This window comes from Sorex araneus, chromosome 1, assembly GCF_027595985.1.
Source record: "Sorex araneus isolate mSorAra2 chromosome 1, mSorAra2.pri, whole genome shotgun sequence".
Classification (NCBI taxonomy): Eukaryota; Metazoa; Chordata; class Mammalia; order Eulipotyphla; family Soricidae; genus Sorex; species Sorex araneus.
In genome coordinates, this window is record NC_073302.1 from 32,767,104 (window position 1) to 32,793,382 (window position 26,279).

The 26,279-nt window shown below is 41.1% G+C and overlaps 1 protein-coding gene across 2 annotated transcripts; it reads left to right on the forward strand.

Annotated features, from left to right (window-relative positions):
• The first annotated feature begins 5,634 nt into the window (after positions 1 to 5,634).
• On the forward strand, positions 5,635 to 25,469 carry BAAT (bile acid-CoA:amino acid N-acyltransferase). 2 transcript variants are annotated; one of them, XM_004600269.2, is made up of 4 exons: positions 5,635 to 6,014; positions 19,022 to 19,521; positions 20,403 to 20,605; positions 22,300 to 25,469. In XM_004600269.2, exons 2-4 carry the CDS (start codon positions 19,059 to 19,061, stop codon positions 22,894 to 22,896), a joined length of 1,263 nt encoding a protein of 420 aa, XP_004600326.2. In that variant the 5' UTR covers positions 5,635 to 6,014; positions 19,022 to 19,058; the 3' UTR covers positions 22,897 to 25,469. The 2 variants fall into 2 exon arrangements, with proteins under 2 accessions (XP_004600326.2, XP_054995198.1); XM_055139223.1 differs by lacking the exon at positions 5,635 to 6,014 and adding an exon at positions 6,602 to 6,734.
• Positions 25,470 to 26,279: the final 810 nt, after the last annotated feature.

Genomic DNA, 26,279 nt, shown 5'->3' on the forward strand with positions numbered 1-26,279 from the left:
GAACAGACAACTGGTTAAAGAAACTTTGGTACATCTACTCAATGGAATACAGTGCAGCTGTTAGGAGAGATGAAATAATGAAATTTGCTTATAAGTGGATGGTCATGGAGACTATCATGCTATGTGAAATGAGTCAGAAAGAGAGGGACAGATATAGAAGGACTGCACTCATTTGTGGAGTATAAAATAACATAACAAAGGACCGACACCCAAGGGCAGTAGATATAAGGGTCAGGAAAATTGGTCCATATTTGGAAGCCTGCCTCATGAGTGGGTGGGGAGAGGACAGCTGGAATAGAGAAGGATCACTAAGAAAATAATGGTTGGAGGAATCAGTTGAGATGGAAGATGTGTGCCAAAAGTAGATAAGGGACCAAACATGATAACCTCTCAGTATCTGCATTGCAAGCCATGCTCCAAAGTAGAGAGAGAGTATGGGGAATATTATCTGCCATGGAGGCAGTGGGAGGGTGGGAAAGGGGGAGTATACTGGGGATATTGGTGGTGGGGAATGTGTGAGGGATGGGTGTTCTATCATTGTGTGATTGTAATTCAAACATGAAAGCTTGTAGCTAAATCTCATGGTTAATCAATAAAATTTTAAAAGATAAAATAAAATTTATTTATAAATATTTTTAAAATACATATATCCCCATTTACTAGGAAGACCAATCATTTAGTTTAAAATGTTGATTTAAAGGGACCAGAGTGATAGTACAGTAGGTAGGGTACTGCCTTGCATACAGCAGATCTGAGTTTCATCCCTGGCACCCCATATGATCCCCTGAGCACAGCCAAAAGGTAAGGAGTAATCTCTGAGTATTGCTGAGTAAGGCTCACCCCACCCCCATTTAAAAAAATAAAAGTTGACTACAGTCATTTGCTTTTATTGCCTTAAAAACTTAGAGGGTAATATGACCCCTGGTTGAGATACACTGACTTAAGTGAAATTTGAGTATTTGCGAGCCTTCAGAAGAATAGCTTGAAGTTCTGATACTGGTGTCTTAGTGTTTGCTCAAATCTCTGTGGTTGAGAGTCTAAGCGAAGGGAGAAATTGTTGCAGGGGAGCAATATGCACAAAATATACTCAATTATGCATGGTCCCCCCAAGAGTTAGTGTCTAACTAATTAAGTTTCAGCTTCTCTTTCATTAGCCCAGCTTTACAGATCTATGACTAAATCTTGAAAGAGATGCATGCCAAGTCACTAAAAGTCCTGGGCACGCTGAACTCCTGGCTGAGAACTCTGGGGCACTCTCAGGATAGAGGCAGACTGTGTTCCTGCCCTGCTGAAACCCTGGCAATCACTCCCATACCTTGCAGCTGCCCCCATGCCAATGGCTCAATTCCACTGCTTCATGACATTTCTCTGCAGAGACACCAAACTGATGAAAATTCCAAGTACACTAATTTTCAGCCAAGAACCCTGGCATCTTTTCAGACTGAGACTCAACAGCTTCGCTCAGCCCCTGCCTTCCCGAAGGCCCCGGCAGCCATACCTGCATCAGCCATGGCCCTATAAACTCATGGACACAGTGTTACAGATCTTGGAGTTTCTGGAGCAACACCTCCAAATTCCATAATACTGACATTTCAATAAGAGCACACTAAATTAAATAGGAAAGCAACATCGAAGCTAATTAAGTTCAATAAATAAAAATAATACCACAGAAGGCTCAACTAGCAACAAATAGCTTAGTGAACCTTCAGACAAGGACTTGATGACCTCATGGTGAGATACAACTTTTACAAATTTTCTTACTGAAATAATTTTGGTAATTCTATTAACCATTTCATAATGGTTATGGTGTTATGAAATCATATTAGCAACAGTACTGTAAAACACAATAAAAAATGTGAGTATATACCAGTTTGTTTCTACAGGAGGTACGCATATATACATATATGTATACATACATATATATACATATATATGTGTGCGTGTATAGTACACAGAGGTAGGGCATTTGCCTTGCACGCGGCTCACCCGGGTTTGATTCCTCCGTCCCTCTCAGAGAGCCCAGCAAGTTACCGAGAGTATCCTGCCTGCATAGCAGAGTCTGGCAAGCTACCAGTGGTGTATTTGAAATACCACAAACAGTAACAAGTCTCACAATGGAGATGTTACTGGTGCCTGCTCGAGCAAATTGATGAGCAACGGGATGACAATGATACAGTGATTAACCATTTTGTTGTAACAAGCAATACAAAAGAAATTATTTTGTGCCTGCTAGGGGGTCAGGCTTGGGGTTAGTTGGGAAAATGGGGACAGTAGTGGAGGGAAGGTTATTCTGATGGTGGGATTGGTGTTAGGACATTGAAAGCCTGTAACATTTGTATTATAAAAAAACTTTATGTAAATCATAGTGTCCAAATAAAGTAAAAAAAAAAAGCTTCAATTTCTCTCTAAAGCAAAATTTATTATTTTATTTTGTTTTGGACTTTGTTTTCTTTTTTACCCCAAGCCTTACTGTCACTGTTGCTCATCGATTTGTTCGAGCAGGCACCAGTAACGTCTCTCATTGAGAGATTTATTGTTACTGGTTTTGGCATATCCAATAGGCATGGGTAGCTTGCCAGGCTCTGCTGCTCGGGCTCGATAGTCTCGGTAGCTTGCCGGGCTCTCCAAGAGGGGAGGAGGAATCAAACTCGGGTCAGCCGCGTGAAAGGCAAATGCCCAACTGCTGTGCTATCCCTCCAGCCCCAAGCCTTAATAAATTTTAATTTTTAAAAATATTTAGGTAACATGGTTAGGATAGTGTTAATGCTTATGGTATTTGTGTAAAAAGTTACTGCAGCCCACACCCCCCCTTTCCCAAAGTGACCATGATTTTCTGCCATCTTTGGTCAGATCTTCATTCTTCCATAATTCTCTCTCCCCACTGTCTATTCATTAACTTTGTAATACAAGGCCAAGGATTTGTCCTTATTAGATATTATCTCTCCCTTTTTGTCTCTATATTCCACATAGGAGAGAGATAATTTGGCATTTTTCCTTCTCCCTCCTATCCATGTTATTTTGCTTAACATGATATCCTCTAGTTTAAACTAAGTACTCTGGCATTCCCTAGGCAGAACTAGTGAGGAACATTGCAGGATAGGTATCTCTTCCTTCCCAATTGAATGGTGACTTTAAGGAAATCTTACATTTCTTTTGCTAATGAACTTGTCTCACCTCTTTTTAGTTATAAAACTTATATTTTGAATAGGGCAGGGTCTCTTGCCCGCACGCCTAGCTGTCTTCCCCGGGGCCTCTCGGAGGAGATGGGCTCCAGCTTCCCTCCCCACCCTGAGCAGAGCTCCCGGCGGCCGAAGACCACCGGAACCTAGCTATAGCCATGCTGGAGGCCCCTCTCCACACGTTTGGACAGGCCTTATGCATGAAGGTACTGGCAGAGGAACCCAGGTGTGTGTAATCCTATCAACGGCCAACATCCAGAGAGAAAGACTTAAAAGCAAGCTCTCAGAAGAGAGTGATGCAGAGAGTCTCTTGCCTGCATGCCTGGTTGTTTTCCCCAGGGCCCCTCGGAGGGGATGGGCTCCAGCTTCCCTCCCTGCCCCGAGCAGAGCTCCTGGCGGCTGAAGACCACTGGAACCTAGACATAGCCATGCTCAAGGCCCCTCTCCACACGTTTAGACAAGCCTCAAGCATGAGGGTACTGGCAAAGGAACCCAGGTGTGTGTAATCCCACCAATGGCCAACATCCAGAGACTTAAAAAGCAAGCTCCCAGAACAAGCTACTGAGAGTTTCCTGCCCACATGGGACAGCCTTGCAAACTTCCCATGGTGTATTCATATGCTAAAGCCAGTAACAAGCTGGATCTCATTTCCCTGATCCTGAGAGAGCCTCCAATGTGGCATTCTTGGGAAGGCAGAGTGGAGAGAGGCTTCTACAATCTCAGGAATAGGACGAATGGAGAGGTTACTGAGCCCGCTCAAGAAATCAACAATCAACAGGATTTTGTGATTCGTGATTATATTTTGAATAACAGTTTACAGTGACTTTCTACTTGCTACATAGAATACTATCTGGTATATGAATTACTTACCTTAATAAAGCAAGTTTGATATTTAAAATAAATTTAATTTTATGTGTGTTCTTTAAAATAAAACTTAATAAATAAGAAATACTTTTTTGGGGGGTGCAACTGGTAGTACTAAGGATTGAACCCAGGACTTCACACATGCAAAACAAGTACTTTATTGATGAGCTACCTCCCCTGTCCTGTGTTTACTTCTTAAAAAACATACTATCCCAGACATTTAAACTCAGCCATGACTTCTAAGACCAGCCCTTTCTCCTAGAGATTTATTATATTTTACTTTAAAAACTTATTAAAAATCACAATGCTCCCATTCAATGAAAATTTATAAAGCTAAAATACAAAGGAAGTTAAGTAGCATGAGTGAATTTAGACACATAATACTAATGGAGTCAGGATCCAATCTAGGCCCAGAACCTCTCTCAGTCATTCTCAGCCAACCAGGGTTGGCTACATGTTAGGCACATGCCTTAACCTTTGTATATCTCATTGGCCCCAAGAATGTTTATTTAATAAAGCTCTCAACTGAATCTTCAACACACACTACCCTCAATATGGATGTATGGTCCTTAGTCTCTAAGAATTCACTTGCGTGATTGAAAAAACAATTTTACCTCTTTTTATCTGGGTTCTTGGCTGCAACATGCCTGTAAGAATCAAAAGTTGAGAGGAGGGAACCAGGAAAATAGAATAACTCACCAAAATGGCCTAAGCCATCTCCTTAAGTTGAATCTTGAGCTAATGACAAAGAATATTGGAGCCAGGAAGGATAAAGCAACATATGGGAAGTTTCCCCCAAAGTGCAATAAACAAAAGAGTAGAGTCCTTATAAGAGATACCTTGCTATCTTCTCAGTTGGTAAGGGGTAAAAAGATTTGGTCATCCTCCTCTTCTGATCTTTCCAGGGAAGCTTCCTTGCAAACAGAGATTTTCCTTTATCCATGAAAATGTTTCCTTGGAGTGAAATCTGCCTCAAAGGTCCTAAGAACTAAATGCCAAACAAAACCGAGCAAATTCCTTCGGGGGACAAAAACAATTTTTTTTTTTTGTTTTGTTTAATACAAAAGGAGTTCCGTTTCTTGCCATTTCTTAGGAAGACAGCACACAGAATGCTTTATCAGCAATCTTTCTTTCGATTTATGGAAGGGCTAATCAGAGTATGCCACACTCATATTTATTGTCCACCTGAGCGCCCAGCAGGTTGCCACTTTCTCTGACTCAGAGGGGACTTTCCTATTCTTTTCCTCTATAATCTGGGTCTTGTGACCACGAAGGCAGTCAAGTTTTTCAGGACACAAGCTTGCCGTCTTCCAACCTGTCAGCCAGTTGTTAAAGCTCCTCTAATCCATTCCCTTATCTCTCAGTTCATTGATCCCATAAAGTTGGAAGCCTTTGAATAGCTCAGTCTCCCCTTTGCTTTTAGAGCGCCTCCTTTATTGGCTTCCTCTTTCAGTCTCCGCCCTCCCTTGTCCCCGGTAAGTTCTACCTCCCTCCTCGTCATTTTCCCAATTAATCAAAATACCAGAGATATCGTGGAGTGTACAGATTTTACTGCCTACACCATCCAAACCGCGGCTGTCTAAAACAGCGACTGGCTCAGCTGAGACAACGAAGAAGCTGAAGAAAAAGAGCCCAGGTTTCAGAGTGTCAGGAGAGTCAAGAGCAACAGGTTAGAAATCTGAGCTCTGATGAAATATTAGTCGTCATGAGGAAATACTTGTACTAAAAGACGAACCGCCTAGCTCGGGGCTCTGCCCACAGCTAGTGGAAGTGGCAGCGTTAGCTCAGAGCCCTGTCATCCCTGTCACGGGGTACTTAAATAGAAGGAGCCGCTGACCGTTTGTTTCTGCAGAGACAACTTCAATGTTGAAAGTAGGTGGGGGCGTTTTTAATGAAATAAGTCAGAGGGCAGCGTGCAAAGTCCGGGACTGCTGAGGTCCATCTTGTTCCAGGCTGTGTCTCTGCATTCAGGTGAGTGCTTGGTGATTCAGAGCTGTCTGAATCAAATAGCTGCCTGCTCAAAAATAAAGCTTTGCTTTCTAATTTTAGCAGATGAGGCACAGCAGGGAGAAAAACTGCTTTCATTTTCCTCCCCTTGTTTGCGGCTCAGTGGGTAGCATAGTTCTCTAGGGACCAGCCAGGAGGAGTCCCAGGCGATTGATTGATTGCTTAGAAACGCAGATTTGTGACCTAGGTATGCACCAAACGAAGAGTTGGATTTAGAGACTACGTTAGAATAAAATGCACATGTGGTTATGTAAGCCAGGCCCCCGGTAATGTGTAATTTATGGAGAAAGTATGAGTAAGTATGAGAAAGTGTTTATCTTTGGGAGGAGAGAGAGGACAAAAGCAAGGAAGTACTTCTTGGTGAAGAAAGAAAACAACCAGTTCTTGGACAGGAAATGTACCTTTTGCTATTGGATTAGTAACTTTATCCTCTTTATGTGAACTTTGGTTCTCTTTTATGATTCGCTTACTTGCCCCCTGCTGCGTTAGAGGCCTGCCTACTTTTTGCCTGTCCTTTCTCTGACAAGTCAAGGACTCCCAGAGGTGGATGGCTGGTCTCCTGAGTCTGGAGATCTGGAATCCTGTCAGCAACCGTGCTTCCAGGCTTTTCTCAGCTGCCGTCGGCCTTTACTGAGTGACTCCCATGTGGTTGAGGGCTCTCTCTCTAACTACCACCAGACTGAGGTGAGAGGAGGCAGCTAAACTCTTATTTACCTCTTGTGCTCTTGTCTCATTGCTTTGGTTTCTATGAAACTCAGCAGATTGCAGAGTTCTGCTTTCAGAAAAAGAGGGCGAGAGAGGATGAGAGAGGGGTGAAAAACTTATTCGTTTGGTCTTATTACTTTATTTTTATTTTTTTGGTATTTGAACACTCATAGTGCTCAGGACTTCCTTCTGGTGCTCAGGAATCACTTCTGACTGGCTTGGAAGATAATATGGGATTTTGTGATTGAACCTGGGTCAGTCAAGTTTAAGGCAAGTGCTCTAGCATCTGCACCATGGCTTCAGCTCCTCCTTTGGATGTAAAGAGTTTTCCACCTCCAGACATTGTCTATAAAAATTCACTTGGTGGACTGGCGAGGTAATACAGTGGGCAAGGTGCTTGCTTTGCACACTATAGACTCAGGTCTAATCTTAGGCATCCCATATGGCCCCCAGAGCACTGCTAGGAGTGATTTTGAAGTGAAGGGCTGGGAGTAACCCCTGAGCATCACCAGGTGTGCCCCCTGCTACTCCCTCCCCCAAAAAAAAATCCCTTAAGAAGTAAAACTTTAGTTGGATTCTGTCCTTTTTTTCTTTTCTTTTTTTTAATATATATGTATATATATATATATATATATATATATTATTAGTGAATCACCATGGAGTACAGTTACAGACTTACAAAGTTCCGTGCTTACATTTCAGTCATACAATGGTCAAGTACTCATCCCTCCACCAGTGCCCATTTTCCACCAATAGTCCCAGCATCTCTCCCACCATCCCCACCCTGTTCCCCCTCCCTGCACCCCACCTCTGTGGCAGGACATTCCCTTTTGCTCTCTCTCTCCTTTTGGGTGTTGTGGTTTGCAATAGAGGTATTGAGTATTGGCTTCTTTCTTGCTGTATATATTGTCTCTGAGAAACTTTACACTTTGTATGTGTTTCTTTTCCCCCTATTATTTACTTTTTTTTAATTCCTGAAACACTTGGAGCAATTAATATGTGACAGATATTGTTCTAGGAATAAAGAACGAGAATGCTGAGCAAGATGTAACATCCACTTTTGAGGAACAATTTGCAATCTAGAGTAGTGCTGCTCAAGAATAGGTTCTAGAATAGAATTTGTGATGATAAAAATGTTCTATATCTACATTGTCCCATGGAATAGCTTCTAGTTACATGTGGCTACTGAATAATTAAAATGTAGTTGATGTCATTGAGGAACTAAATGTAATACTTTATACTTAAATTAAGATTTAATTATCTACATATGGCTCTTGGCTTCCATATGGGATATATAGAGCGGGAAAGGGGGAGATAGAGAACGAACCAGATATTTACAATATTCTATTGGACATTTTCTAATGAGTTGTTGTTCTATTAGTAAATAGGTTTGAGTTAGTTGCAAATAGCTTTGATTGGACCAGATTATTTGCAATAGACATTCAGCACAAAAGGAAGTTCAAGTCTAAGACTGAGAGATTTAGCTTGTAGTGAAATAATGAGTGCATCTTATTCAGACATTTTGCTACTTTGTGAAAAGTTGACATCTGTGAAGCAATTTTCATTATTTCTCTTAACTATCTTTTTAAAAAACCTGAGGTAGTAGTGATTCACAATTATATTAATATTTATGTTTTACACAAACAAAGTTATGTACCCCTCTCTTCACCTGAGTACCAATTCCCTCCACTTCTCTCTGTCTTTTGATCCCTTCTTATCTGTCTTTTCCTTCTCTATCCCATCTTCTCTCCCTGAGAACTTGGCAAATTCAGTTCTTTTGGCAGTCAGGGTTTGTATTCATTGATGATCTTGTTGTATTTCTTTATGTTATACATATATGTGAGATAAGTCAGCAATTGTATTTCTTCTTCTTGACTCATTTTGCTTAACATGAATCCCATTAGTTTCCTCTAAAGTTGAAACAAAAAAATCCAAGATTTATCTTTCCTTATAACTGAGTTGTATTTCATTATGTATGTACATATATATGTATGTTCTATGTCTATAATATGTATATATATATTTATATCTATGTAGACACACATACATGTTTTTTCTCCATTCATCTGTCACTGGGAACTGGATTGGTTTCAGATACTGTTTTGTAAATCATATGCAAAATTATTCTAGAACGAAACTGGGGAGACTTTAAAACTCTGTTTTACCTCTCTCTTTGAGCTGGGCAGAAAAAAATTGTAACAAAACAATTGTTTTGTTTTGCTTTGTTTTTGCTTTTTTGGGTCACACCTGGCAATGCACAGGGGTTACTCCTGGCTCATGCACTCAGGAATTACTCCTGACAATGCATGGGGGACCATACGGGATGCTGGAAATTGAACCCGGGTCAGCCGCGTGCAAGGCAAATGCCCTACCCTCTGTGCTATTGCTCCAGCTCCCCAAAATAATTGTTTTAATAAGCACTGTCATCCCGTTGCTCATTGATTTGCTCAACCAGGCACCAGTAATGTCAACGTCTCCATTGTGAGACTTGTTACTGTTTTTGGCAAATTGAATATGCCATGGGTAGCTTGCCAGGCTCTACCGTGCAGGAGAGATACTCTCAGTAGCTTGCCAGGCTCTCCGAGAGCGGCAGAGGAATCGAACCTGGGTCAACTGCATGCAAGGCAAATGCCCTACCGCTGTGCTATTGCTCCAGCCCTTAACAATAAAGCAAAATATAAATGCAATCAATTGTTTCTCAAAAGTAGGCACTATAATTTGTTCAACACAATCTTTCTTGATTCCTAGAACATATTTCTTAATTCCTAGAGCAAAATTATATTTACTTGATTCTAGAGTATGTCTACTCATTAAGAGCTTTAACCCAAAGTTAGTAAATCAGTAAAACCAAAAAAAGCTAAGCTAGTTTATGTTTACTGACTCTTTTATCTCCTCCTCCTCCTCCTCCTCCTCCTCCTCCTCCTTCTCCTCCTCCTCCTGCTCCTCCTCCTCCTCCTCCTCCTTTTCCTTCTTTTGCTTTTGTATAATGCTTGGTAATGCTCATAAGTTACTCCTAGCTCTGCACTCAGAAACTATTCTTGGTGGTACTGGGATTGATGCTGGGGATGGAACCTGGGTTGGCAACATGCAAGGCAAGTGTCCTCCTAGCTGTTTTATCCTTCCAGCCCCGCTCCATATCCAACAATGCCAGGGTAGCTTACAGTTTGCTGTGGGTCCATCCAGTCCTTCGTCAGGACTCTGCTTTTTGGGTGCTAGTAACTAAGGGCAACTGAGGCTTAAGCTGAGTAAACATAACAGATGTCCAGGAATAAATATTATTTGGAGTCAATGAACTCCAAGTTACAAAAGCATAGTGTTAACTGTCTTCCTGTGTCTGTACAGAAAGGATATTAATTCTAAAGTAAACTATGTTAAGGATATAAGGTAAAGAAAAAGAAACATTTCACTTACAAATACAAAATCCAGAGTCCTAACAAATTACAGGGTCTGATTTGGGGACATAGGTGATTGACAGATAGGGGAAGCAGAGCACAGAGGAGAAGGTAAAGATAAACACAGAGAAATGGGAGTGCCTCGGGAGCTCTGTGATTGGGTGTAACTCAATAAACCTAAATTCCCTGCAGCAAGGGAAAAAGGAAAAACCAATGTTATCCTCTAGCCTTAACTTTCAGCACTATGTAGAAGTCAAGAGGAATTTAGGTGGAGAACAAGGAAAAGCAGATTGTTCTGTGGTTATATCTCTGCCACTTGGAGAAACATGGACTGAAAAGAGATTTTATTTACTCTAAATCTGGGAAGGAAAAGATTACGTTTTATGACATGTGCAATAGTTGACTAAAATCTTATTCAATTATTCTAATGTGTCCTGCTAGCCTATTTAGCAGCATACATACTTAAAACCAAGTGTTTCAGAATCAAGAAAAGAAAGAGATTACCCTAATGACAAGAAATGGGAAAGATGAAAGGAGGATGAGGCTAAGAAAGGAAGGTTCTTTCATAATTTCATCTGCTTTTGGACAAAATCAGTTTGGTTTAGATGTTGATTAGATGGCACAAGTTAAAATTCTTACTTTATCATTGATGATATAGACAAACTTAACTGAGTATCACTGTCATCCCATTGCTCATCGATTTGCTCAACCAGGCACCAATAATGTCTCCATTGTGAGACTTGTTGTTACTGTTTTTGGCATATCAAATATGCCACGGGTAGCTTGCCAGGCTCTGCTGTGTGGGCGAGATACTTTTGGTAGCTTACTGGGCTCTCTGAGAGGGGCGGAGGAATTGAAACTGGGTTGGCTGCATGTAAGGCAAATGCCCTACCCACTGGGCTATTGCTCCAGACCCACTTAACTATATGGGATCAATTTCTTTACTTATAATGTAAGGGTAGGCATAGTTACTTCCCCTCAGAGGATTGTTGCAAGGGTCTATTGTAATAATGGTCATGAAAGAGCCTTGAAAATTCAAATGCTTTACTTCGGGAATTCATGTTATTTAGCTATTTGTAAGTTCTCAATAATTATCTGCTGTTAGAGACAAGAGGAAATGAACGGACGAATAGAATTCCAATAACCATTTAAAATAACCAGCTCTTTTAATTGTCAAGTAATTGTGGTATGAGATTGTCTCTTCAATTTTCCTGGAGCCATTGTAGCAATTTTAAGTTATTTGCTAAAGACTAAGTACTGTGGAATTAGACAGCTTGCGTTACTAGATAATGCAAAATCCCATTGATAAGCAACTTCATTGTAAAGGCAGATTTGTGTGTGTTCATGTGCTGTGGTCTCTCATAATATATGGCAAAGAATGATATGACTTGACTCCATGATTTATCTTATGAGATTTGTCTTTAGTCCTCAATTCCCATCTTCTACCTTTACAATTTCTTCAAAAATCATTCTGCTCAACTATTGCATATGTTTTTACAATAATATTCATATACTAGGAGGGTGCCATCAATAACAAAATGAGAACATCTGCAAAGAAGCAATTTCCTATTAAATGCTCTTCTTTCAATGAGGTGCAACATGTTCTCTCTCTCTCTCTCTCTCTCTCTCTCTCTCTCTCTCTCTCTCCCCATCCCCCTCTCTCTCCCTTTCTCTCTGTTCATGGAAAATATACAGCACCTTTTGATGTTTGCATGTTTGTAGTAATAACATTGTGTCAGGATACAGAGAGTGGGAGAAATGGTGTGCTATGCAAATTCAGATTTTAGAATATAAACTCCCCTCTTAATTTTCTATTACACCGAAAGAGTTTATTGTCATCCATAGCTCACATTCTATGGAATACAAGGAGAATTCTGAGTGGGCAATTTAAAAAGAAGATCCTATCTTTTTCCTCTCCACGTAAGGTAGTGTTCACAAACCCAGGCAGTATCCCAAAGAGAATGAACCCTTTTGTGCACAGGGATGAAAAGCTTGTCAAGAAATCACTAGTAGGGCTGTTCATTGAGCACACTAGCATCTCATGACTCATAAGGTTACCAAAAATATCCCCCAAGAAAAATGTCCCAATTCAGAGCTCTTGTAAGAATTCTTGGGAACACTGGTTACATTTCAGAAACTTATGGTTCCTCGAAACTCCAACTGCTTTGAGGTATGTGTTTATTTGGAGGTGGGGAAGGCATTTTAGTCCTAGATTTTCTTTTGCCATTTATTTAATATATGAGGCTCACAGGTCTGAAAAGTCTGAACTTTCTAAAGGCAACCTGTCTGACTTTGTCTTGTCTTGGATTCCTACTAAATTTTGGGAGGGTTTAGTAGGGATCTTGCCTTATAAACCTGTGGGGGGGGGAAAATAAGATTTCTTTATTTAGCTCATATACTTTGGGCAAGGACTATAGGTTACTCTTCTAGTCTGGAAACCTGAGTCACCACTCACAAGCATATTTTGTCCACTGAGATGAGGTGCAGCATGTTCTCTCTCTCTCTCTCTCTCTCTCTCTCTCTCTCCCCCCATCCCTCTCTCTCTCCCTCTCTCTCTGTTCATGTAAAATATACAGCACCTTTTGAGGAAACTTTTGTATCTCATTTGTAATTTTATCTTAATCTAATTTATTGCATGTATCTTGATAAAAATAATAAAAGTTTAGGTTTAAAGTAAAAAGACTCTATAGGGAATTTCTGACAAGCTACAAATAGCACATTTAAATAAGAACACTAGAAACATGAGGGGTCTAAACATCAAGTCAGGTGAGTATTGAGATCCTCAAATTTCTAGTTCTTAGATTATCTCTAAGACTGAATTCTCCTAAGACTAATCTTCCTATCTCTCTTTCCTTACACTTACAAATAAGATACTCTTCTATCATGGTAAGAACAATCACATTTATCTCTGTCACTTTCTTCCCAAACTGCCACACCTTACCTCAAAACAGGCTTCCTGTAATTGAGCACACTATAATTATCTGGACACTGCTCCTGAATTTTTTTGTTTGTTTGTTTTTGGTTTGTTGTTTGTTTGATTGTCTGGGGACCACACTCAGTAGTCCTCAGGGCTTAATCTGGTTCTTTGTGTAGTAATCACTATTGAAGTGGCTCAGGGAACAATTTGGGATGTTGAATCCAGGTCAAGGCATTTTCTTACTTTCTGTACTACTTGGCCCCAGCAACTTCTGAATTCTATGGATTTAGTCACTTAGATTCCAGGGCCAGGACTAGAGTGAGGCAAAGACAACTCTTTAAGGAGAAGTTCAGGGATTTGGTCATAAGAAGTAAATTTTGTTCTCTAGGTTAGTACCTGAAGACATTTGCATTGCCTTTAGTCTTTGACCCTAAGGCAATATATTGGTGGTCTTTGGGTCCCAATTTACTTCTTTCATTTTTAAATCACTTTATTGACTTAAAAGTCAATTTTACTAAAAGGCAAATGGAAAGGAAAGCAAGTTGAAAACATTATGTACAATTCCTTGGAGCACATTTTAGTTATGACAATTTATAATAACATTGTTAGGACCAAAATATGTTGTTAGCATTGTTATGCAGGTGTATACATATGTGTGGCAGAAGTATTGGTAAAGAGGGAAGTGAGGGAAGTGGCCTCCACCTCACTGTTAGAACCATTTCAGCCACCTGGGTAAATGCCTGGTGTGGGTCAGGACCAGTAAGATCTCCCAGCAGCACCTACATGGCATAGATATTCATGTGCTGCTAATCCCATGAGGCAGCCATCAAGCCGTACCTAAAGTATACTTGTTCGGTGTGGAGATGATCCATGAATACCCATTTTTAGGAGCCGTAAACTCAGGCTGGATCCCATTTTTAAAGATAGGGAGACTATCTTGAGCACATAGTGATTTAGGCTGTGTACCAGCCCTGATACAATCAGCAGTGGTTCCTAGGTTGAGATCACAGGTATTCATAGAGATGTTAAGTGATCATCTCTGGGCTATAGGTTCTCGAGCCATGTCCCAGAAAGATACTCTAACCATTCTCTGTGAAAGAAGCATTTTATAAGAATTACATTTTGATTATATTTTTGCACTAGTTCTTTATTCCTGATAAAAATATCCCAAGTCCTAAATGTATATGTGTATTTATTGTATGAGTATCAGTGGCCTCTCAAAAGAGGAAAATCATTGCTGCTCTTTAGGAATTTGCATTCCTTGCATTCCTATGTGGGGTTAGTGGCAGAGGGGATAAAGATCAGATTCAGAACACATGAACAAGTTATGGTAAACTATTCAATGTGAAAATAAAGTTGAACAAATACATTGAATCAACACATTAAATCAGTTGAATCAATACATTGACATTGAATTAATACATTGTACAGAAGTTTTGTTTTGTTGTTGTTGTTGTTGTTTTGTTTTCTGGGTCACACCCAGCAATACACAGGGGTCACTCCTGGCTCTGCACTCAGAAATTACCCCTGGTGGTGCTCAGGGGACCATATGGGATGCTGGGAATCGAACCCGGGTCAGCCGCGTGCAAGGCAAATGCCCTACCTGCTGTACTATTGTTCCAGCCCCTATACAGAAGTTTTGAGAAATGGAATAGTAACAAAAATAATTGTGAAATCATGGAAATTGAATCAGATTATTATTAGTTTTAGTTTTTCATTTTGAGTCACACCGTGATGTGCTTAGGGCTTATTCCTGGCTTTGTGCTCAGGGATCACTCCTGACAGGACTGAGAGGACAATATGGGATGCCGGGGAATTGAACTCTGATTTATTGTGTGCAAGACAAGTGCCCTACATACTGTATTATTTCTCTTGCTTCAGTGACCAATTCTTTGGTTTGTTTTGCTTTGGGGGCCATACTTGGCAATGCTCAGGGCTTATTCCTGGCTCTGTATTCAGGGATCACTCCTGGCAGGGTTTGGAGAACCATATGGGTGATGGGAACTGAAGCTGGGTCAGCTGCAAGTTAAGTCCCTTACCTGCCATACTATGTGCTGTATTTTCCCTTCCTCCCTACCCCCACCACCACCCCAATGATCAGTTGTTATGTTCTCATTTTGGAGAGAAAGGAAATGGCAACTACAAAACTTGGCATGAAGGAGCAGGTCAGAAAACAGAGTTGGAGCATGAAAATGTTGTCTCCATCTCCCTAAAGGGGACAAAAAAAAATTTTTGAAGTTTGAACTGATGTCAAACTTCTGTTAAGAGTATAATGGGGGATGAACCAAGAGCCGCGGCACGAGAAGCAGAGCCTCCCGCCTACTGACTGTGATCCTGAGGTCTCCTAACCCATTTTGGCACCAGAGCAGACTCTTGCAGCCATCCATTTTGACTGTGAACTGAACTACAACCTCGTGCAGCCCGGGAAGGGATTTTTTTCCCTCTCCACCCCATTTTTCTGAGCGAAAATGGCGGCAGCGGCAGCAGCCACGCGGTGAGAGCCACCCTCTAAGACCCCTACACCAGGAGGTAGGACTTTCTTTAGTGACGTAGCCTGTAGGTGATCCTGGGAGGGGAGGTGTTCCCGGCGCGCCTTCCGCCCAGAGATGAACCAAGAGCCGCGGCACGAGAAGCAGAGCCTCCCGCCTACTGACTGTGATCCTGAGGTCTCCTAACCCATTTTGGCACCAGAGCAGACTCTTGCAGCCATGCATTTTGACTGCGAACTGAACTACAACCTCGTGCAGCCCGGGAAGGGATTTTTTTCCCTCTCCACCCCATTTTTCTGAGCGAAAATGGCGGCAGCGGCAGCAGCCACGCGGTGAGAGCCACCCTCTAAGACCCCTACACCAGGAGGTAGGACTTTCTTTAGTGACGTAGCCTGTAGGTGATCCTGGGAGGGGAGGTGTTCCCGGCGCGCCTTCCGCCCAGAGATGAACCAAGAGCCGCGGCACGAGAAGCAGAGCCTCCCGCCTACTGACTGTGATCCTGAGGTCTCCTAACCCATTTTGGCACCAGAGCAGACTCTTGCAGCCATGCATTTTGACTGCGAACTGAACTACAACCTCGTGCAGCCCGGGAAGGGATTTTTTTCCCTCTCCACCCCATTTTTCTGAGCGAAAATGGCGGCAGCGGCAGCAGCCACGCGGTGAGAGCCACCCTCTAAGACCCCTACACCAGGAGGTAGGACTTTCTTTAGTGACGTAGCCTGTAGGTGATCCTGGGAGGGGAGGTGTTCCCGGCGCGCCTTCCGCCCAGAGATGAACCAAGAGCCGCGGCACGAGAAGCAGAGCCTCCCGCCTACTGACTGTGATCCTGAGGTCTCCTAACCCATTTTGGCACCAGAGCAGACTCTTGCAGCCATCCATTTTGACTGTGAACTGAGCTAAAATATTAGAAACCCAAAACCGCGCGGCCGCTATTGCGGCCGCGCGGACTCAAAGTCTTCACCTTTGCCAAGGAAGAGAAATTATTAGATGATGCTTATTCAGCAGGCCTGATTGTTGGGGAAAATTTCCAATCAACAATAGTGAGTTCTGTATGGAAATATGAAATGTACTCAATATATAGAGAGAATAATGGGAATATCATCAGCTACTTAGATGGGGGGAGGGGTGGGAGGGGGGTGTATTGGGGTTCTTGGTGGTGGAACGGGTGCACTGGTGAAGGGATGGTGGTTTAATCAGTATTTGACTGTGACTTAAACCTGAAAGCCTTGTATTTTTTTTGTTTTCACGGTGGTTCAATAAAATATTTCTTTAAAAAAAAAAAAAGAGTATAATGGGGAGACAATATTGTTGGAAGACATTCAAAATCATTGTCTGGACTCAAAATTTTAATATGGACATTCAAGATGATTGTTGATAAAGTTTCAAGTGGGAAGGAGTATGTCCCTTGCAGAAAATCGCTTCTAAAAAGAAAGTGCCGAAGGGCTTTTCTCTTTAATTGTCTCTTACTTCTATATAACACCCCTCTTTTTTCTCTTACTATTAAGTATTTCAGCTCTCAGAGGCCCTTGTCTGTTGCTATACTGCCCTAGAAAGATTATATTATGCAGAAATTTTACTGTTCATAAATTGAAATTCTAAAGTTTGACTTTACATTTTTCCATAAAGAATAAGGGTCCAGAGAATCAAATATTTTGAATGGACACCCAGTACTACAATTTGTGTGAAGACGGTTAGAAATGTCAGAGTATCATATCAGAAAATTCTTTTAGAGGTAAATTCAGAAATTCCTCACTTTTCTTTTCCCTGACCATTTTGTAACTTTTTCTGGGATAATTTGGATCATAGAATTGACCCTGTTGCCTCTTAGCTTGTCACTCTTGCAGTTTCATACTTACACTCCACAAATGGCTGTTTCTTTTTTTTTTTTTTTTTTGCTTTTTGGGTCACACCTGGCGATGCACAGGGGTTACTCCTGGCTCTGCACTCAGGAATTACTCCTGGCAGTGCTTGGGGGACCATATGGGATGCCGGGGATCGAACCCAGGTCGGCCGCGTGCAAGGCAAACGCCCTACCCGCTGTGCTATCGCTCCAGCCCCGACAAATGGCTGTTTCATCTTTCTGATCTATTGCTGTTATTTTAGTTCATATTTTCTTACATTTATTTTGTTTTTATTTCACTTTGCATCTATTATGGGCACATAGATTCAGATACTTTGTAGAATGAGGTCTGGAAGAAAGGAGAAAAAGAATGAGAGAAAAAGGAAAGGATGGCAAGAATAGAAAGAGAGAAGAGCCCAATTTTCTCAAAGTGGAACAAATGGAACAAAATGGAACGACTTCTTAACAATATATTTGCTACAAACAACATTTTGACATTTATTATTCCATTGAAAAGGCCTAAACACAGATGCAAGATCATAAAGATTTGTTTTCCCTTTAAGAACAAATACAAAGTTGGAGGGCATGTAAAGTGAAATAAGTCAGGTGGAGAAGATCAAATAGCTGATAATTGAACTCATCTGTGGTATACAGAGAAGCATAAGGGAATGAACAGTATCTAGTGAGGACAAACTCTTGGTCTTTGAATGCATAACTGAGATAATCAAGCAGAGTGGGGAGGAGTGGAGGCAGGGACCAGGCTGGGAGTGACACAAAGAAATTGGTTGAGGGTTTTGGGCACTTTAGTGGTGATGAAGGTGCAGTGACTTTGCTTATCAAATCCGTGTAGTTAATATTATTGTAACCATTTTATAAAATGACAATAATGGTTATTATGATTATTATTATCAACTTATAATGGAAACTGAAAATAGATGAAGGTAGATAGGTCTTACAGTGGCAGTGGCTAAACTTTACATAAAACAGCAGCACAATGTATTTCTTGTTTGAGTAATTCTACTCCAGGGTTGAAAACTGATCCTTTCAGTAAGCCCTTTATCACGCATGAATCCCTTTGCTCCTAACAAACACCTGTGAAAAGGTCATACGGAATGATTTTCATGGAGAAGTAAAAGTTTGGTGGTTCCCAAACCACACAGATAAGGTAACTGCAGTATTATATAGAATAACACCTTGATTGTCCAATTCTGCTGTTATTTATGACTTGGAGCATGCCCCTATTTCTGTTTACTTTGTTAAAGGACAACAATGAGCACACTCCATCTGTCTCCCTCCTTAAAGGATCATTACATTTTGTACTAAATCTCCAGAAATCTAACTTGGCTAGGCTTTTTTTTTTTGCTTATTTAACTGTTATTGTGTTTATTTTTATTATTTGCCACATTCAGCAGTGCTCAGAGCCTACTTCTGGATCTGCACTTTCTCAGAGATCAGTCTTGGCTTGGCTTGGGAGATCACATGGGGTGCTGGGGATTAAACCTAGGTAGACTCATGCAGGCAAGTGCCTCCCCTGCTGTACTATCACTCTAGCTTTTAGCTTGGCTGAGCTTTGTCTGGATGTTTGTCATTTAAAGACTCTTAACTCCACATTTCCTCTCCCGCCACAGGGCAGGAAGTACCACTGGGTACCTTCGTCAGTTGTCCATGTTCCATCTGAGAGCCACCCCAGAAAGTGCCCTTGTGGATGTGCCTGTGCACATTCGGGCAACCGGTCTGCCTCCATCAGAGGTGGTGACCCTCGTAGCAACTCTAAAGGATGAGAAAGGGTTGCCATTCCGGTCCAAAGCCTTCTACAGGGCAGATGAATATGGCGAGTTGGACCTCACACGGGTTCCAGCTCTTGGAGGTGACTACGTGGGAGTCCACCCAATGGGCCTCTTCTGGTCGCTGAAGCCTGAGAAGGTTTTTCGGAGGCTGATAAAGAAGGATGTGATGAACACCCCCTTTGAGGTCACTCTGGAACTTTATGAGTCAGTGTTGACACATGTAACAGAAGACGTTCAGCCCAAGGCCAAAACGACAGTGAAGCGCTGGTACTCAGTCCCTGGGGTGCAGCGGATGCAGATGCGAAAGGGAAGATTGAGAGGAGCGTTTTTCCTTCCTCCAGGTGAGAAGGACCTTTGTGGTAGAGGAAACATTGTTGATGGAAAGACAAAGTCCGAAGCAAATGTGTCCTTTCATTGGAGAACCAGCATTTCGCTTCTAGTTTTTGTTTATTTGTGGTACCCGAGGATGGTACTAGGACCTCACACTGCAAGGCATATGCTCTGCTCTACCACTGAGCTACATCCTTGGCATTCACCCCAATTATCTTTATTTTGGGATTTGCAGGGCATGGTTATTCTTGACACTGTGTTTAGAGTTTTTCCCTCTGGGAATCTTTCTCCAACATTTTATGCATTTCGGCTAAACTTAGTGACACTCGGGGTGTACTCCTGACTCTGTGATTAGGCATCAGTCCTGGGCATTCTTCAGAACTGTATGCCATACCAGGATTGAACTCAAGTCGACCACCTGTAAGCTTTCTCCCTACCCATGTGTGTGTGTGTGTGTGTGTGTGTGTGTGTGTGTGTCTGACCCCATGCCTTCAATATTTTAAAACAAACATGTAAGAAGGAGAGATAATACAGTGGCTAAGGGGCTTGCCTTATACAAGGCCCACTTGGACTTGATCCCCAGCATCCCATATGGTTCTCTGACCCATAGAGGAGTGAGCCCTGAGTACAGAACCAGGAGCAACTCCTAAGCACTTCCAGGTGTGGCCCCCAAACCAAAATAAATAAATGAATGAATGAATGAATAAATAAATAAATGAATAAATGAATAAATAAATACCTGCTTCTATGTGTGAAACAGAAAAAGAAGGAGTGAGGGAGAGAGAGAGAGGAGAGAAGGTGGAATTCATTTTGTTCATCATGTAATTAACTGCTATCTTCTTGACTACCATTTCCTCTTTCTAATCCCATTCTCTCTCTCCGTTGCTCTCAGGAGAAGGCCCTTTTCCTGGAGTCATAGATTTGTTTGGAGGCATAGGGGGTCTGGTTGAATTTCGAGCTAGTCTTTTGGCTTCACATGGCTTTGCTGTGCTGGCCTTGGCCTATTTTAACTTTGAAGATCTGCCAAGTGATCTGTTGGAGGTGGACTTGGAATATTTTGAGGAAGCTGCCAACTTTCTGCTGGCACATCCTAAGGTAACTGAAGTGCTTTTCAATTTTCTTTCAACATTATAGAAAAAGAAAAAGAAATAACAAGTGTCTATTTATCAATCTGTTTAGACTGGACATAGAAGAGTTTTCAGTTAAACTGCAAATGATAATACTTATTCACCTTGTAGGGTTATTGGGATGATTATTGAACAGCTTACAGCTTTCTGACGCCCCCCCCCCCCTCAATGTTAAGAGGTGGATAGATAATGATTATTTTCATTGGGAGAAAAAGTCAGGACTGTAGATTTAAACAGCGTGTGATGACATATCAGTGGCTTTTTAATGTTTTAATCAGCCACTGATTGCATTGCATGCATTCTCTGGTTTGACATGTTTTCAAACTTCAAAGACAATCACTTCATAGGGCAGTGACCAAGTAAGTTATGCTAGAGTTGTGAGTCTAAGAACAAGGCAAAACTCAGTATTAGTTCTGAGGCCTAGAGATGCAATAAAGAGCAGCAGCAGCAAGACCTAACTTAGCTGTACGAGTTAACTAGCTAAACTAATCAACTGGTTAGCTATTTACATAGTTTCTGATCCAGCGACACGGAGTCAAGCTCCACTATTGGGAGCCAGGCCAAGGAAAAGAATCTGAAAGGTGAGGTCATTTTGAACCAGTTCCAACATTGCTGCATTCTTGCAGCATGGTCCAGAGGCTTCCACTTCACCCGGGAGCCATTTAAGCAAATTCTCCAGCCCCGTCCCTCAATCTGTGTCTGCTTTTGAATCAGATCCCCCAGTGATTCCTATGCACTTTACAGTTCTAGAAGCACTAAACAGGACATCTCATTACCCATTTTAGGTATGAAATATCAATATTTAAATACTAAGGTATTCATTATGATTTAGTTCTTTGGGTTTATTTTTGTTTTGGACCCATACCTGGCTTTTTCTCAGGATTTACTCCTAGCTCTGTGCTCAGGGATCCCTTTTGGCAGACTAGGGGGACCTAAGTTTGTGTGCTCAGGATCCAATCTGGGTTTACCATGTGCAACCCTCGTACTTTAACTGCTGTACTCTCTCTCTAATACCAATTATTTAGCTCTCTAGAAGAAGTCCCAAATATTTGATATTTAAGGTGATGAATAAAAGGAGAAAGTAGGAACAAGTATTACCTGATCAAGTATTGAAGTTGATACTAAGTGAAACCACGTAAAATTATTCATTTTCTGTTTCATAAATGTGAAATTTCCAGTCTTTCTTAAAATTTACTCCAACAGTGGTACAACAATCATATCAATTTTTGAGTAGCTATTTGTTTGGCTCCATGCTAAATATTTTATATGCATTATGTCATGTAGCACAACTTTCTGTAGTAAGTCCTATGTTACAATAGTTATTTTCCATATAAGAAAGCACTATACCATGTAGTGTACCAATACTGCACACCCTTTAAATTGTAGAACTTCTCTGGAAATTTCTTTGCTCCAAACTATTAAATCATACTAATGTTTTCCCCTTCCCCTACATACCTCACCCCTCTCCCTGCTACCCCCTTCTCCTACGTTTCTGGCCTGTAGAACAACTCTTTCACAGAGTACGGCCTGTAAAGATTTTCTTTGTCTCTAATTTGAGTCAATACCAGATCAAACCAGGCCTCTGGCATGCACTATTTACATACTAACCCTTTGAACGTCTCTCAGGCCCCTGTAATGGGTTCTCTTTGTGTTGTGATTCAGATCCAAGGACCTGGTGTCGGAGTTGTAGGCGTGAGCAAAGGTGCAGAGATTGCCCTGTCCATGGTCTGTTTCCTGAAACAAATAGCAGCTGCAGTCTGCATCAATGGGCCGAATACCGCCAATGAGCCATCGCCACACAGATACAGGGATCTACTTATCCCAGGCGCTATACCCAGTCCAGAGCAAATCCGGTTCGATGCCTTAGGCACGTTGGTCTTCCGCCACTACATGTGTAAAGGTCTGGATGAACTGAATCAGAAGAGTGCAATTCCTGTTGAAAAGGCCCAGGGTCAGATCCTCTTCGTTGTAGGAGAGGATGACGAATGCGTCAACAGTAAAGTATGTGCTGAGCAGTGCTTGGACCGGTTGCGACGTCATGGAAAAAGTAACGCAAGGATACTGGCATACCCCGGGGCCGGCCACCTCATAGAGCCTCCCTACTCGCCCTTGTGCTACGCTTCTTGGAGCCCTGGTTTTCCCAGCCCTTTACTCTGGGGCGGGAAGACTGAGGCCCACGCCGCAGCTCAGGAGCACGCCTGGGCAGAGGTACAGAAATTTCTCAGGCAAAACCTCACTGGGACCAAAAGCAAGCTCTGAGCAAGGGCTCAAGATGACAGGGTGGAAGACAGAAAACGAGGACAAGCAGGCATGTTCATCCTCGGGTATAAAAGGGCTTTCTGGAGTTTTGTAGATTCATAATTATGTTGTCAACTGCAAGAAATTGAAGAAAACAAAAACTCTACACACAGTTGTATTTCTGAAAATGAGTGCACTTACAATGTTTTGATAAATTGAATCTTAGTTTATATGACCGGAATATGTCCTTATTTCAAAAGTGTGAATGGAATATTCTTTTGTTCCCTATGTAGAAACACTTAGGGTGCAGGTGTTTCAGTCAAATTCCCTGCAGCTTCCAAGTAACCAATGGAAATGCATTTTGTTTAAATTATCTGGAGTCTCTGATGCTTGATAAAACTTCTAATGCCACAATCAAGTGTAAGATTTGCTATGGATTTCCAGTAGATACTTAAAAAATGTGATTTCTAAAATTTACTTTTATTAAGGCAGTGCAAATCACAAAGTTATTCACAATACAACTATTTCAGGCATGCAATGTTCCTTCCTCCTATCAGGCACATAAAAATTTACTTTAAATAGAATTCTCAGAAAATAAACCAGTGCAAGTCAGTTTGTGATGATTGATTTCTATGACTTTTAACTATGTAAAAATTCAGATTATTTAATACAATATAATTATATTCTCATTTTAACATATAACTTATAACATAAGTAAATTCTCAAATCTGACATCTAAAGTGTATTGCATTAAATTTTATTTTTGTACATAGATCTCACTGTGCTAATTCTCATTATCTTCTCATTGATAAAGCTTAAAAAAAATTCTGTGCTAATATACTTTAGGGTTTACATGAAATAGGTACAACCTATCAATGTAAAATTTAGTAAGAGTTTAAAAAATTAAGAAAATTTAAAGGAGAAAATCTAAATAGGCTTATAAAAGTACCAAGCATTTTGTTCTAAGAAAAGGAATATTGTCTTTGTTATATTAGAAAGTATATTATCAATGCTGCTTAAGTAGCACTGTAGCACTGTCCCGTTGTTCATCGATTTGCTCGAGCAGGCACCAGTAACGTTTCTACTGTGAAACTTGTTACTGTTTTTGGCATATTGAATACTCCACCGGTAGCTTGCTAGCCTCTGCTGTGCGGGCGGGATACTCTTGGTAGCTTGCCGGGCTCTCCGGAAGGGATGGAGGAATCGAACCCAGGTCGGCCACGTACACAAATGCCCTACCTGCTGTGCTATCGCTCCACTCCACTGCTTAAGTATCTGCATTAATAAGTAAATGATTGCAATAAAAATATTTATGGATATAAACAAGACTGTTTAGGTATAGAACATTAAACTAGATGTTAGCTTTTTATTGAAAATGTACAAATCCTTTAGAAATCTAGGAATAAACATTACTTTGGTTAATCAGTTAAAGGACAACCATCAGTGCAATGAGTATCATATTCAATGGCAAGTGATTAATGTTTTTTCAATAGCAATATTTCTTTTTATTCAAAAATATGTGATTTTTTTTCACCTTTGGAGATGGAGAGGAACTCAGTGCTCAGGAGTAGACTATGATGCATCCTGGCCACTTTTAGTGAGCTGAAGGTTTTATTCAAGAGCCCTGTGATACAGCTCAGGGCATAAAGTGTTAGGAATTACTCTGGCCACCCTGAGTGCTAGAGACCTCGTGGATCACCCCAGTGGTGGAGGGGGTGCACCCCAGGGATGCACCTGAAAATGCCAGGGAGACCATGATACTGGTGACTATTGTCACTGTATGCAAGGTGTCCACCCTAACACCTGGACTATCTATCTGGCCCCCTTTTATCATTTGAGTCAGAACAAGTTTTAAATTTAAGGAAGTACTTTTGTAGTATTCATCGAAGTTAAATAAATTTATTCGACACTATTAGGATAATGCCAGGCTCATAGCAATTATTATGAGTTAGCTTTAATTTTCTTAATCCTTTCATTCTTCAATTTTCTGCTGTTGGGTTACATTCATTAATAGATACACCTTGCCTATCCCCATCTTATTTTAATAGGTGAATTTCTCATATTGACTAATTCACATTTAAAATTTTCTCTTGGAACCAATTTGGTCACCCACATTTTATAGAACATATTCTTCTCATAGTTTTCGTATTTCTCTTATTTGCTTGTATTTTTTTCTCGTTTCCTTCAGTTTGACCTCAATTAAAGCCTAATTTGTTTTTTTCTTCACTTAAAAAAATTTCAAATCAAAGCATTGTGATTTGCAAAGTTATTCTTACTATGATTCAGCACCAGTCCCTGCATCAGGATTACTTATGTCTCCTACCCCTAGACACCCGCCCCTGCTCCCCCACTCCCCACCCCCCAACCTGCCACCTTGATAAGCACATTTTAAAATTTGTTTGTTAGTGAGGCCCAGGCTGTCCAAGCACGTGGCTCCTTGTTCTTGTGCATCCTTCATGTTTATAAAGCTGTCTGTGAGGTGGGGGAAAAAATAAATAAATTTGTTAAAAGTTTGAATCTCTTTGTTTTCAGTGTTGTTGACTCTGTTTTGAATATTTAGCTATACCACCTATTTTTTCTTTTTTCATCCCGGTCTAACTTGCCAAATAATTTTCTTCATTAAAAAATTTAATTTATTGGGGCAGGAGCAAATAGCACAGTGAGTAGGGCGTTTGCCTTGCACGCGGCCAACCCAGGTTCAATTCCCAGCATCCCATATGGTCCCCTGAGCACTTCCAGGAGTAATTTCTGAGTGCAGAGCCAAGAGTAACCCTTGTGCATCGCCAGGTGTGACCCAAAAGAAAAAAAATTAATTTATTAAGTCACTGTAAATTAAAGTGTTCCATAATTGAGTTTCAGAGGCAAAATGAGCACTGATTCCTTCACCAGTATTCACTTCCCTCCACCAATCTTCTTCCTGCTTTTTCTTCCTGCCCCACAGCCTGTCTTTATGACAGATTTTAAAATTTTTTTCTTTTTTCTCTTTAAGGCACTATGGCTTACAATATTATTACTAATAGGTTATCATGCATATATCACTTTACCTTCCTTCAGCACCCAATTCTGGTCCTGAATTCCGTCTATCATTGTCCTAGTGATCCCTCCCTTCACCTTTTGTCCACTCCACAAAGGCAAGCTTCCTACTAATATTTTTCTTCTTGATGAGTTTTGCTTGTCACACATTTTGGTTGATTTTGCAATCAGAATTATATTTTTCCTGACTCAGTAAATTTTTTTCTTTTTTTGTCTATTGTGTGTGTGGGGAAGGTGTCCACACTCAATGATGCTCAGTGTTTATCCCTGGATCTGCACTCAGGATATTCCTGGTACTGCTCAAGGGACCATATGGGATGCTAAGGAATCAAACTCAGGTCACTTGTGTACAAGACAAGCACCCTTTCCCC